Source organism: Mustelus asterias, chromosome 8 (assembly GCF_964213995.1).
Source record: "Mustelus asterias chromosome 8, sMusAst1.hap1.1, whole genome shotgun sequence".
NCBI lineage: Eukaryota > Metazoa > Chordata > Chondrichthyes > Carcharhiniformes > Triakidae > Mustelus > Mustelus asterias.
In genome coordinates, this window is record NC_135808.1 from 111,326,299 (window position 1) to 111,339,971 (window position 13,673).

General features: G+C 44.6%; 1 protein-coding gene across 2 annotated transcripts in view; it reads right to left on the minus strand.

The window, feature by feature from the left end:
• Positions 1 to 7,250, minus strand: part of pif1 (PIF1 5'-to-3' DNA helicase homolog (S. cerevisiae)) — a 38,647-nt gene extending 31,397 nt beyond the window's left edge. Inside the window, exons 1-4 of one of the 2 annotated variants that reach the window (XM_078219431.1) lie at positions 7,022 to 7,236; positions 5,997 to 6,143; positions 3,787 to 4,360; positions 1,146 to 1,275 (exon numbers count right to left, since the gene is read on the minus strand). In XM_078219431.1, the coding sequence (XP_078075557.1) occupies positions 1,146 to 1,275; positions 3,787 to 4,353 (697 nt within the window). In that variant the 5' untranslated portion in view covers positions 4,354 to 4,360; positions 5,997 to 6,143; positions 7,022 to 7,236. Of the gene's footprint in view, positions 1 to 1,145; positions 1,276 to 3,786; positions 4,361 to 5,996; positions 6,144 to 7,021 lie in introns of both variants that reach the window. The other variant, XM_078219430.1, reaches the window with a different exon arrangement.
• Between the last annotated feature and the right edge of the window lie 6,423 nt (positions 7,251 to 13,673).

Here is a 13,673-nt window from a genome sequence, read left to right on the forward strand (position 1 = left end):
CACTGGCAACAATCCCACCTGGGCCAAAATGCTGAAAAATCTCAGCAGGTCCGACAGCATCGGTGGAGAGAGAATAGAGCCAACATTTCCAGTCTGGATGGCTCCTCATCAGCGAAAAGGTTTGGCCTGGATTCCCGATGGCAGAGGTGGAATAACAACATGCTCACTCACCATAAAAGCAAATTACTGCGGCTGCTGGAATCTGAAACCAAAAGAGAAATCGCTGGAAAATCTCTCCTTACAGATGCTGCCGGACCTGCTAAGATTTTCCAGCGTTTTCTCCTTTGCTAACCCACCAAGCATCCCATTCCATACAGACAGGATTCAGCAAAATGAATAAAGAATAAAACTACTCTGGCCTGGTATAAAATGCAGGAGCAAGAAGTGGGAAGAAGAGAGAATAGAAGGATCCCAAATTTCCTCAGGGATCATTAACGCCAGCTGAATCGACCAAAGGCAGCAGGGCTTGGCTATGCTGGATTTCTGTCATTTGCAGGATAATCTGCTCTGCTTTATGAGGAAATAAGCTTCTGTGAGATCTTTACTTGTACCATAGATCCAAGCAAAGATTCTGCTTTGCGGTTGGATAGTACTCTGAACCACCCTATACTAAATCATTTATAATTTGAACCAGAGACCATTAGAATCATCACACTGCAGACGGAGGCCATTTGGCCCATCAGGCCTGCACTAGCAACAATCCCATCCAGGTCCTATTCCCGTAATCCCTTGTATTTACCCTGCTAACCCCCTGACATTAAGGGACAATTTAGCGTGGCCAAGCCACCCAAATCTCCTTATCTTTGGACTGTGGGAGGAATGATGTGGAGATGCCGGCATTGGACTGGGGTGAACACAGTAAGAAGTCTCACAACACCAGGTTAAAGTCCAACAGGTTGGACTTTAACCTGGTGTTGTTAGACTTCTTACTGTGGGAGGAAACCAGTGCACCAGGAGGAAATCCATGCAGACACAAGGAGAACATGCAACCTCCACATAAACATTCACCCAAGGCCAGATTTCAGATCCCTGGCGCTGTGAGGCAGCAGTACTAACCACTGTGCCACCATGTCACCCCATTTCTCGATGACAAATGTCTCCACAATCTACCTCTTTGATAAGCCTAATTGTATCTACTAAATTACCGGCACTTCCAGTGAAGAAGACATTCTTTCCTTTCAGAATCATGCCGAGGATGTGCGCCTGTTCCTTTGTGAGCTTCCTTACCACCGGCATTGTCAAGGTGGGTTTTTTGGCAGGTTTCATCTCTGTAACCTGCATCAGGGCAATATACAAACATCAAGAAATTTTCTTTTATACAGTCTAGACAGTCATAGAAATCATAGAAACCCTACAGTACAGAAAGAGGCCATTCGGCCCATCAAGTCTGCACCGACCACAATCCCACCCAGGCCCTACCCCCATATCCCTACATATTTTACCCACTAATCCCTCTAATCTACGCATCCCAGGACACTAAGGGGCAATTTTAGCATGGCCAATCAACCTAACCCGCACATCTTTGGACTGTGGGAGGAAACCGGAGCACCCGGAGGAAACCCACGCAGACACGAGGAGAATGTGCAAACTCCACATAGACAGTGACCCAAGCCGGGAATCGAACCCAGGTCCCTGGAGCTGTGAAGCAGCAGTGCTAACCACTGTGCTACCGTGCCGCCCACATTACGGTACAAAAGGAGGCCATTTGGCCCATTGGGTTCATGCCAGCTCTCTATAGAGCAACCAGTCACAATCCAATTCCCCCATTATACCCCCATACTCTGAGCTTCTAAACCATCCAAACGTCCCCCCCACTTTACTGCGAAAAACAGGAGGATATTTTAACTGATAAAACAGGGGTCTGGGTTAGGTGGCAGGTTAAAGCCTTAACAAAAGAAATTAGAATCCCAATCCAAACCCACCTCTCACTTTAACAGAGATGAGAAAGTGGGTGACCGACCGATTCCACCGGCATTTGAGATATCGTAATCTCCCCCTGGTTCAGCTATTCAATTTCAGGCATGGTCAGCTGGGTTTCCCCAAGAGGAAACGAGTGTAACAACGTGACAAAAGAGCAAAGGATTTCAACCTGTAATACTCACAATAAGTGTGATACATATATGGAATTTACAATGACAAGTAATGGAGAACTCACATGCAGTAGAAACAGGGACCTTGTTCAAACTCATTTCACTCCCACCAGCTAATAAAGAGACTAGCACCCTACTCTGAAGTCAAACCCAGGACCCAAAGGTTGATGAATGGGATGGAAAGAGGGTTTGTAGTCTCAAGTATGGATTTTCTTGTTCATTTTTATTTTGGCTTCTTCCCAGTTTGGCATGATTATAATAATAAATCTCACATTAAAACTTTATAAGGCTTTTGCCCTGTCTCCCTGCAGCCCCTTAGCTGAGAATTAAGGAAGACAGATTGCTTGCAGATCTTTTTCTACGTTGGCCTATTCACAATCCCCAGGAAGACAGATATGCACGGCAGGAAGGGGAGACTCCCTGAAAGAAGCATTTCTTTCTTGCTGGGTGCCACCAAGCAAGGGAAAAATATGGGCACAAGAAGTCCATAACACAGTACCCCAAAGCTGTTTTACCACCTCACAGGGTGGTGGTGGCGTGCTAGTATTGAAATGATGACCATGGAACAATTGCTGATTGTTGTAAGAATCCATTTAATATCCTTTAGGAAAATAAATCTACAACCCTTACCTGGTCTAGCCTACATGTGCTTCCAGACCCCCAGCATTGTGGTTGACTCCTAAATGCCCTCTGAAATGGCAGAGCAGTTCAAGGGCACTAAATACAGGCCCAGTCAACAATACTCACAGAATTCCTACTGTGCAGAAGGAGGCCATTTGGCCCATCAAGTCTGCACCACACGCTGACAGAGGAACCCATCCAGGCAATTTCCAGTGACTCCATGTCTTTATCCCGCTAACCTACACATCATTGTAATACTAAGGGGCAATTTAGCATGGTAAGAAGTTTAACAACACCAGGTTAAAGTCCAACAGGTTTATTTGGTAGCAAAAGCCACACAAGCTTTCGAAGCTCTAAGCCCCTTCTTCAGGTGAGTGGGAATTCTGTTCACAAACAGAGCTTATAAAGACACAGACTCAATTTACATGAATAATTTAGCATGGCCAATCCACCTAACCTGCACATCTTTGGACTATAGGAGGAAACCGGAGAACCCGGAGGAAACCCACGCAGACACAGGGAGAACATGCAAACTCCACACAGACAGTCACCCAACTCAGGAATTGAACACATGTGCCTGGCACTGTGAGGTGGCAGAACTACTGTGCCACCGTGCAGACCTGATTAAATGACAAAAACCCTTCAAGCCAACCTGCTGTTTTCCTATTGGCATTCTAGAATCATAGAATCCTTACAGTGCAGAAGGAGGCCATTCGGCCCATTGAGTCTGCACCGACAACAATCCCACCTAGGGCCTATCTCCATAACCCCACATATTTACCCCACTAATCCTTCTAACCTATGTATCCCGAGACACTAAGGGACAGTTTAGCATGGCTAATCCACCTAACTCGCACGTCTTTGGACTGTGAGAGGAAACCGGAGCACCCGGAGGAAACCCATGCAGACACGGCAAGAACGTGCAAACTCTACACAGACAGTGATCCAAGCCGGGAATCAAATCCAGATCCCTGGAGCTGTGAGGCAGCAGTGCTAACCACCGTGCTGCCCAAGGCTATACCACATAGCACTGAAATCAGCGCTAAATAAAACAGTTTGGGAAAAGATTACATACCAGGCAGTTTTCTGATGAGATGGTCCGTGAGCGTTTAATCTGCCTGCCTGGCCCCGCAATGCCTCCTTGATTATTCAACCCTTTGGTAGAAATTGGGCTTTGCACAGTGCCCTGCGACTGAAGCTGGTTAGCTCGTTTCACGTCCTGTGCCTGCACGGGACTGATGGTATCAAACGTCCTGGGGAGAGTGGAGAGCAGCCGCGTTCGGCCACTGGCTGGTTTGTTGATCTTCTTATCCGCAGCGTATTTGATGGCGAGCGTCTTGAAGAGTACTTTCAGCTTATCTGGCGGACAGTTCGAAACTAGGATCTGAATGTTATCAGGAATCAGTTTGATGGAACTCTTTCCGTCCCGAATAAACTGCGTGAAAAGTTGGATTTCACGGAGGACAAAGTTTTGGGACAGTTTGCCATCATGTACTCGGAGAATAATATCGCGGAATTCATTGCGCCCAAGGGTGATGATGGCATTGCGAATGCTTTTGCGTTTGGTCGCCTGGCCGGCCGGGTTGAGGTATTCAATTGTAACACTGCTTTGGACCTCAGCGCCTGAAGAGGCAGATAACATTCTACTCCTGCAAGTGAAAACAAGTGTTGTTGTAGAAATGTCAAATAAAACTAGGCAAGGTACGTACTATTGCATCAGGTGTGGTCAGGTTGAGTATTTCTAATCACGTTTCATATAATGGTGAAAATAGTAAGTTCCATCAATTAGGGAGAATCCTTTCAGGCTGGTTTCTAATCCACTGGATACTTGGCACAGATGCTGATTTATTGGAGCATTAAGATAGATGGAAGGCCCTGGTTTCGTTCTGTGTGAAGAACTTCACTTTCCTTTTGATCTGTTTCCAAAATCAATATTGAAGACTGAAAAAACTTGCATTAAAAAGCACCTTTCATGACCACTGGGGCTTTACAATTAATGAAGTACTTTTTGAAATATAGTCACTTGTAACATAGGTAACCGGCAGCCACCATGCGCACTAAAAATGGTGAAAAAACTCAGCAGGGCGATGGTAGCGTAATATCACTGGACTAGTAATAAGCCCAGACTAATACACACAGAATCCCGACAGTGCAGAAGGAGACCATTCGGCCCGTCAAACCTGCACCAACAAAAATCCCACACAGACCCTATTCCCATAAACCCACATATTTACCCTGCCAATCCCCCTGATACCAAGGGTTAATTTAGCATGGCCAATTAACCTAACCCACACATCTTTGGACTGTGCGAGGAAGCACCCAGAGGAAACCCACACAGACATGAGGAGAATGTGCAAATGCCACACAGACAGTGACCCAAGACCGGAATTGAGCCTGGGTTCCTGGTGCTGAGGCACTGTGCCATCCAGCACTTTAACACTTTGGGCATATGGCTTCAAATCTTACTATGGCAGCTGAAAATCTGCTGAAGCATAGTGGAGGACATGCCTCTGTCTACACCAACAAGGATGAAGTGGAAATGGTTGAGATTTTCAAGTTCCGAGGTATCCGGATCACCAACAACCTGTCCTGGCTCCTCCATGTCGATGCTATAGTTAAGAAAGCCCACTAATGCCTCTACTTTCTCAATAGGCTGAGGAAATTTGGCATGTCCACTACGACTCTCACCAACTTTTACAGATGCACCATAGGAAGCATCCTCTCTGTTTATATCACAGCTTGGTATGGCTCCTGCTTTGTCCAAGACCGCAAGAAACTACAAACAGTTGCGAACAAAGCCCAGGTCATCACACAAACCAGCCTCCCATCCATTGACTCTGTCTACATTTACCGCTGCCTCGGAAAAGCAGCCAGCATAATCAAGGACCCCAAACATACTCTCTTCCACCTTCTTCCATTGGGAAAAAGATAGAAATGTCTGAGATCACGTACCAACTGACTCAAGAACAGCTTCTTCCCTGCTACCATCAGACTTTTCAATGGACCTACCTTATATTAAGTTGATCTTTCTCTACACCCTAGCTTTGTCTGTAATACTACATTCTGCACCCTCTCCTTTCCTTCTCTATGAATGGTATGCTTTGTATAGCACGCAAGAAACAATACTTTTCACTATATACCAATACATGTGACAATAAGAAAACTAATCAAAAAGCAGCATTTAAACTCAGTGAATGAATCTGGAATTCAATGGTGACCATGACAACTATTGTCGATTGTTGTAAAACCCCCATCTGGTTCACGAAGAAAGGCCACCATCCTTACCTAGTCTGAACTACGCATCAATCAATTTGACTCTAAACTGCCCTTTGAAATGGCTGAGCAAGCCACTCAGTTCAAGGTCAATTCGGGATGGACAACAAATACTGATGCCCACATGCCATCGAAGAATTAAAAAACGTCAAGCAGCATCTGTGAAGTGAGAAATCACGATTTTAGATTATTAACCTTTCATGGCAAATGTTGGGGATGTAACAGGTCTTAAACAAGTACATAGGCAAAGAAGGCTTGAGAGAGAGTGGAAGATAGTAGTGATTAACTGGCAAAAGGGGTGATGGTACAAAAAGAGAGATTGGGGTAAGCAAACAAGACAGTGTACATCTGTTGTATTTAATTACCATGGACAAACCAGTAAATGAATTACAGAATCACAAAATTGTTACAGCATAGAAGGCCTCCATTCATTTCATTGTATCTGCATTGGCTCTCTGAATGAGCAACTTATCTGGTATCATATCCCTTATAACCTTCTGCGTTCTTCCTTTCTAGATATAACGATCTGGTTCCCTTCTGAATGCTTCAATTGAAGCCCCCCCCCCCCCCCCGATATCAGTACAAAGTCTCACAACACCCCCCCCCCCCCCCGATATCAGTACAAAGTCTCACAACACCAGGTTAAAGTCCCGATGAAGGAGCAGCGCTCTGAAAGCTCGTGCTACCAAATAAACCCATTGGACTTTAACCTGGTGCTGTGAGGCTTCTTACAGTGCCTACCCCACCGACATCTCCACATCATGGCCCCAAATATCAGGCAGTGCATTTCTCAGACCCTAACCACTAGTGCAACGTAACTGCAAATTTTACTATACCATCAGAAAGTTACTGAATAGACTTCACTCCTAATTCTTGTTTTCCCGCAGAATTATCTGTAACATCATTGCGTTACACTGAACCCTTTACATCATTTACTTGCTTATTTGGGTCAAGTCACTGAATACGAAATCGGTCCTGAAAAAAAAAATTCTTGTTAGTGGATATGGCGATTCAACTGTGGGTGTAATCAGTCTCACGTTTCTGAATCCTGAGCAGTTCTGATGATGTATCGATTAAAGTGGATTCGCTTCCCTGGGTCAGTCTTCAGATAAGGGACTGGGGTACCTGTCCCCTTCCTTCCCTGCAAACACACTTGTGTGAGTTTACAGATGTATCTTTCAGTGTGGCTGCAGAAGGAGCACAGGCAGCTGGTGAGTGCCCCCAGTCACATTCATTCATTCATTCAGTCACTGCCGCATCCGCTGCAACTTTCAAACCTGCCGGGGCGCGTAATCCACCAATCAGAGGAGGGCGCTCTGAACTTTTAGCCAATCAGATTCCCCGGACGTTGGGACGGTAGAGGTCAGAGGTCGCACGCACCATTGTGACATCATTGCGGGGCGCTGAATGGCAACATTTGCGGGGCAAAGAGTGACATTCACATACCCGGGGCAGGCAAACAGGGCAACATACACATTGCAGTACTTACTAACAGGGGGAAACGGGCAGGTGAAGGCTTATGCTTCACATCTTTTTTTTCAGATGAATTGTATTATTTCGGATTTCTAGAGACTACAGTTTTTTTTAAGGAAGGGGGTGATCAGAGCCTTTCCAAAGTTTTGCAGGCAATACTAATGCTCCGGCGAAACGCCGTGGAAGATTTTCATTAACATAAAAAATATTGTGGTGGAGAGAATTTGTGTGTAGGATTAACTTTTTACAACCCCCACCCCCCGCCCCCAGGACAGTGAACGGTTGTATTACCATTTAAATACGTAATTTGAAAGTCGTTAACGTTTGCAAAAGCTTTTTTAAAATAAGTTTGCAAAGAGAACAATTAACCACTGGATGACACTTCTTACTGTGTTTACCCCAGTCCAACGCCGGCATCTCCACATCATGACATTGTTCTGCCATTGGTCAGGGATGTTGTTAAAAGTATATAGTGCCTTCATGACCTCAGAATGCCCAATCAAGTATTTTTGATATAATCACTGGTCACTGATAGGAAATGTAGCAAGCTCCAGCAAATAGCAGTGTGATAATGACCAGATTTTTAATATTATGCAGATTGAGGGATACATATTCAGCAGGAATAATTCCTATCTCTTTGAAATAGTGTCATGGGGTCTTTTACATTCACTTAAGACAGCATAGGAGGCTTGGTTTGAGGTTTTATCTGAAAGATAGCACTTTCCAAACAGTACTGCAGTACTGTTTCCCTCAGTACTGCACTGGATTCTTAGCTTATGCTCCTGCCTCTGCATTGGAATTGAATTCACAACCTATCTGGCTCAATTGAGAGTGCTACCGAAACATCATGATGGTAAAATAATGACAAACTTTGAATATCAACATTGTTATGATTTGTGTGGGTAGGGTGGCAGGAGCTGGTTCCAATGTGGGGGTGGGGGGGGTGAGCTAGTTCCAGTGTGGGAGGGGAGGGGGAAGCTGATTCCAATGGGAGTTGAGGGAGCTGGTTCCAAATGGGGGGGGGGGGGGGGGTTGGGGGAGCTCGTCCAACCTGTGTTGGGGGGAGAGAGGCTTCATTGAGTGTTCTGTTATGAGATCTAGAGCGAAAGACTGAAAGCCACATGAGCACAGAAAATAATAACATTTTTGCAAAACACTTAAGAACATAATTATATGATTTATGATATTTGATGTCTAATACATGAACTTTACTAGTAGCATACCAAATGTTACTGAGCCGTTTTATTGCTGCTGCTGACAGGGGTCACATGGAGCAATGCAGCATGGCATAGTGCATGGCAGGATACAAGGACCGGAGTAATACAGTATGGCATAATGCATGGCAGGAGAGTGTTTACCATGCCAGCCTGTGTTTATCCAGAAATTGACACTATTGCTGGTTCATGAAGGTGTGAACTGAGAAATAGAGAAATAACAATGAGGGATTTATTGCATACTCTTTCTGGATGGATGAATGAAGTTTCACCAAACAGCCGTCAAGATCCATAATTATTTCTAAATGCTGCTGTGGACAGTCCCCTAAATGGAATCTAAATCTGTTTGCCAAACACAATTTCATCATGATCTAGGCACCTTTAAATGAATAGTCAAACTATGACATCACAGAGCAAGTCTCACCCTCACAATGAGTGTCACAGTGAGATCAAACATCACAATGGGTTTGGAAACCTGGGGCAGGAGATGATACAACCAGTTTAAGTGCAGGAAATGCAGCTGCTCAGACATACTTACTGGCTGATCTTCCTGTGACTGAATGCGGTAAGCTAGATGCTCTGAACAAGTTTACTTTGTGAAGGGAGTGTGAACAATGGTAAGGCGATGAACTGGTAGATTCAATGGAGGGTTGCTAATAGTGGAAAGTTTATCTCAACCTGGTTATCTCGTAGTTTGTGAAGGATATTACAAACTCATTTCATACTCTGCTGCACATTAGGGTAGAATAGTTGTATTTGTTGTTGTGGGTAAATCTTCTATGCCATTCCTCATGGGTAGTCAAGTGTCTGATCTCTGGGGTGTGTGCTAATGCGTGTTCTAGTGCAGTTTACCATTGTCCCCTAAATAAAGCCCAAAGGATGTTTATCAAACAATTTCATCAAAGTTCGAACCTACCAACTGGTTGTCAGATTGTGACACCACAGAGTAAATCTCACCCTTACAAAGTGCATCACAGTGAGATCAAACATTGCAGCAGTTTCATTAACTGGGCAAGTTTGAGGACAGATGCACAGTCAGTTTGAGTAAAGGAAATAGAGCTTCATTTAGTAACTCATTGATCTCACTGGGACTGAATGTGATTGGATTGAAGATCTGAACAAGTTTACCTTGCATTGGGAGCATGAACAATGGTAACATCATCACCCAATAAATTCAATGGAAAGTTGCTGACATCAGAAGGTTTGTCCCAACATGGTTATCTTGTAATTGGTGGAGGACATTGCAAACTCAGTTAATGTTGCTGCACATTAGAATGGAATAGTTCGAGCTGTTGTCATTCCTCGTAGGTAGTTGGGTGTTTGGAGCCTGATTTCTGATCATTAATCACACACAATCTCGGGTCCCCCTTTGTCCCCCAGTACAACCAGTCTCAGTTCGGTGCTCAGGCTGTTCTGCGACTATATTCAGCAACTTAACATAATTGACATTGAGATATTCTGGAAGTTTGGCTAAAATAATCAGCGTTTGCCAAACACACTCTAAAGTCCCAGGTAGACAGAATAGAGTTTAATGAAACAGGTTTATTTTCCCATAGCTTTTCTCTCGGTTGGACTTTTTGAGAAGCCTCAGCATCAACATGTATAGCACAGCGAGAATTTAATTCAGCCCCAATCAAGATCCACACTGGCGGTGAGTGACCAGCTCCCCTGCCTCTGACACAAGCCAGAGTGGATCCTTATCGATGGTATGGGTACCATCAATGATCTGGAGTGTCCAGCTATACACTGCTCCAAACCCAATAGACACAAGCACTGTTTCAAAGTACATTGAAGTGTGAGAATCAACGTTCACAAAGAGGAGGCATCGCGATTTCAAGCAATCCCATCCTCATTGCCCACCAGCCATATTCACTGGACTGTAACCATATAGAAACCAGTTTTTAACAATCTAACTCATTCTGTCATTGTGATAGAAATGAAACCCGAGGGTGCTTGTCCAACAATTTATCAAGGTGGGACAGTTAGCTGGTTGAGTCAAACCGTGACATCACAGAACAAGCTTCACACACACTGAGCATCACAGTGAGATCAGACATCACAATGGCTTTGCAAACTGTGTATATATATATAAGGCAGGAGGCTGCATGACCAGTTCAAGTGGAATAAATGGAGATAAACTGATTGTTATTAACTGCCTGATTTCTCTCAGACTGGATGTGATCAGCCAGAGGGATCTGAACAAGTTACTTTGTGAGGGAAAAGTGAACATTGATAACATTATCAACCAGTGGATGGAATGGATGGTTCTGGATATTGAAAGGTTTGTCTCAACATGGTTAGGTTTAATTTGCACTGCTGCTCAGTGGGATGGAACAGTTGTATTTGTTGTCATGAGTAAATCTCCCTCGGAGGTAGTTGGATGCCTGGAGCCTGATCTCTGATCATCATCCCCACTCTTGGCTCCCTCCTTGAAGTCCCTGATTGACCATCTTTGCCAGTCTGTGACTTCAGGCACTGTTCTGTAAATACATTCAGCTACTTCACATCATCGACATTGTTTGAGATTGGGCAATCATGATCAATGTATGCTAGATCATTCTAAAGTCTCATGTAGACTCAAGTAACATTTGCGCCACACAAGTGCCAGGCAATGACCATCACTAACAAGAGAGAAGACCCGGGTTCAATTATAACCTCCACACTGCCCCCTACCCACCCCTTCCCCTCTCCCCCCCACCCGCCCCCCCAGCCATCACCACTGCATGTGCAAAATAGAGGGGAGAGGGTGACAGGGTGGTAATGTCATGAGACTAGTAATACAAAGGCCAGACAAATGCTTTTGGGACATACTCAAATCTCACGATGGCAGCTGGTGGAAGTTAAATTCAATTAATTTTAAATCTGGAATTGAAAGCGAGTCTGAATTGTTGTAAAAACCCATCTGGTTCACTGATGTCCTTTAGAGAATGAAATCTGTCGTCCTTACCTGGTCTGACCTATATGTGAGTCCAGACCCATAGCAGCAAGTCACTGGGTTCAAGGGAAATTAGGGATGGATGACGAATACTAGCCTTGCTAATGATTCCCACAACTCATGAAAGAATGATTAAAAAAGGCTAAACAGAACTGGTTGATGAAACATGTCCATTCTCTTGGGAAATAACTTTTTGAAAATCTGAGACCTCAATAGAATATATAGTGCAGTTGGAATGGGAGTCAGCTCCATGTAAGGCCCCCTATCCCCCACCAGCACGATCAAGTTCCCCCATCTTATTGATACCAGGTCAGCATCAATGGGTCATGATCAATGGCATCTGGCACCATCGGTGATCTGGACCGCCCAGTTCCATTCTCACCACCATCCAACAGTGCCTTCAGGCTCTGTTCGCTGGCTTGTAAGTTCAAAGGGCCTAATGGCTCCTCCTGCTTCTAGTTTCTATGAGAACCTGATTTTACATTCAATTCCTTCTGTCATTGTGACTAAAATGAAGACCAATAATGGTAGTCCAAAATTTTCACCAAGGTTACACTGGATGAGGCAGACCGTGACATCACACAGGGAGTGCCACCTTCACATTGAGCATGACAGTGAGATCTGACATCACAATTGGTTTGTAAACGGGGTAACTTTGATGCCGGAGGCTGCACAACGATCCAGTTTCAGTGATGAAAATGGAGCTGCATTGGCTCTTACTCTCTGATTAATCCCTTTAGGAGTGAGTGCGGATGTGCAGACAATGTGAACAGCTTTGCTTTGTGAAGGGGAAGTGTAAAAATTGTCCAACAATATGCGGGTTAGGTTGATTGGCCATGCAAAATTGCCCCTTAGTGTCAGGCGAATGTGCAGGGTAAATACATGGGGTTATGTGAGTGGGGTTTTGGGTGGAATTATTGTCGGTACAAGCTCAATGGGCCGAATAGCCTCCTTCTGCACTGTGGGGATTCTATGATTCTATATTGCTAGCCAGCTGACAGTCAGAAGGTTACCGCTATAAAGGGTTAGTTTATACATGCAGCTGAGAGCCTTTGTATTGAGGCCACACATTGGTGTTGGGCGTAGTTTTTTGGATAGAATGAATGGTTAAATAAGAAGGAACTGAAGGCACTGTTGCTAGGTTTGCAGATGGTACAAAGATATGTAGAGGGACAGGTAGTTTGAGGAAGCAGGGGGGCTGCAGAAGGACTTGGACAGGTTAGGAGAGTGGGCAAATAAGTGGCAGATGGAATACAATGTGGAAAAGTGTGAGGTTATGCACTTTGGAAGGAGGAATGGAGGCATAGACTATTTTCTAAATGGGAAAATGCTTAGGAAATCAGAAACTTGGGAGTCCTTGTTCAAGATTCTCTTAAGGTTAATGTGCAGGTTCAGTTGGCAGTTAGGAAGGCAAATGCAATGTTAGCAGACATGTCGAGAGGGCTAGAATACAAGAGCAGGGATGTACTTCTGAGGCTGTATAAGGCTCTGGTCAGACCCCATTTGGAGTACTGTGAGCAGTTTTGGGCCTCGTATCTAAGGAGAGATGTACTGGCCTTGGAAAGGGTCCAGTGGGAGTTCACAAGAATGATCCCTGGAATGAAGAGCTTGTCGTATGAGGAATGATTAAGGACTCTGGCTCTGTACTTGTTGGAGTTTAGAAGGATGAGGGGGGATCTTATTGAAACTTACAGGATACTGCGAGGCCTGAATAGAGTGGACATAGAGAGGATGTTTCTACTAGTAGCAAAAACTAGAACCAGAGGGCACAACCTCAGGCTAAGGGGACGATCCTTTAAAACAGAGATGAGGAGGAATTTCTTCAGCCAGAGAGTGGAACTCTTTGCCACTCAAGGCTGTGGAGACCAGGTCATTGAGTGTCTTTAAAACAGAGATAGATAGGTTCTTGATTGATAAGGGGATCAGGGTTATGGGGAAAAGGGAGGAGAATGGGGATGAGAAAAATATCAGCAATGATTGAATGGCGGAGCAGACTCGATGGGCCGAGTGGCCTAATTCTGCTCCTATGTCTTATGGTATTATGGAGAGGGAGGGAACGAACAAATG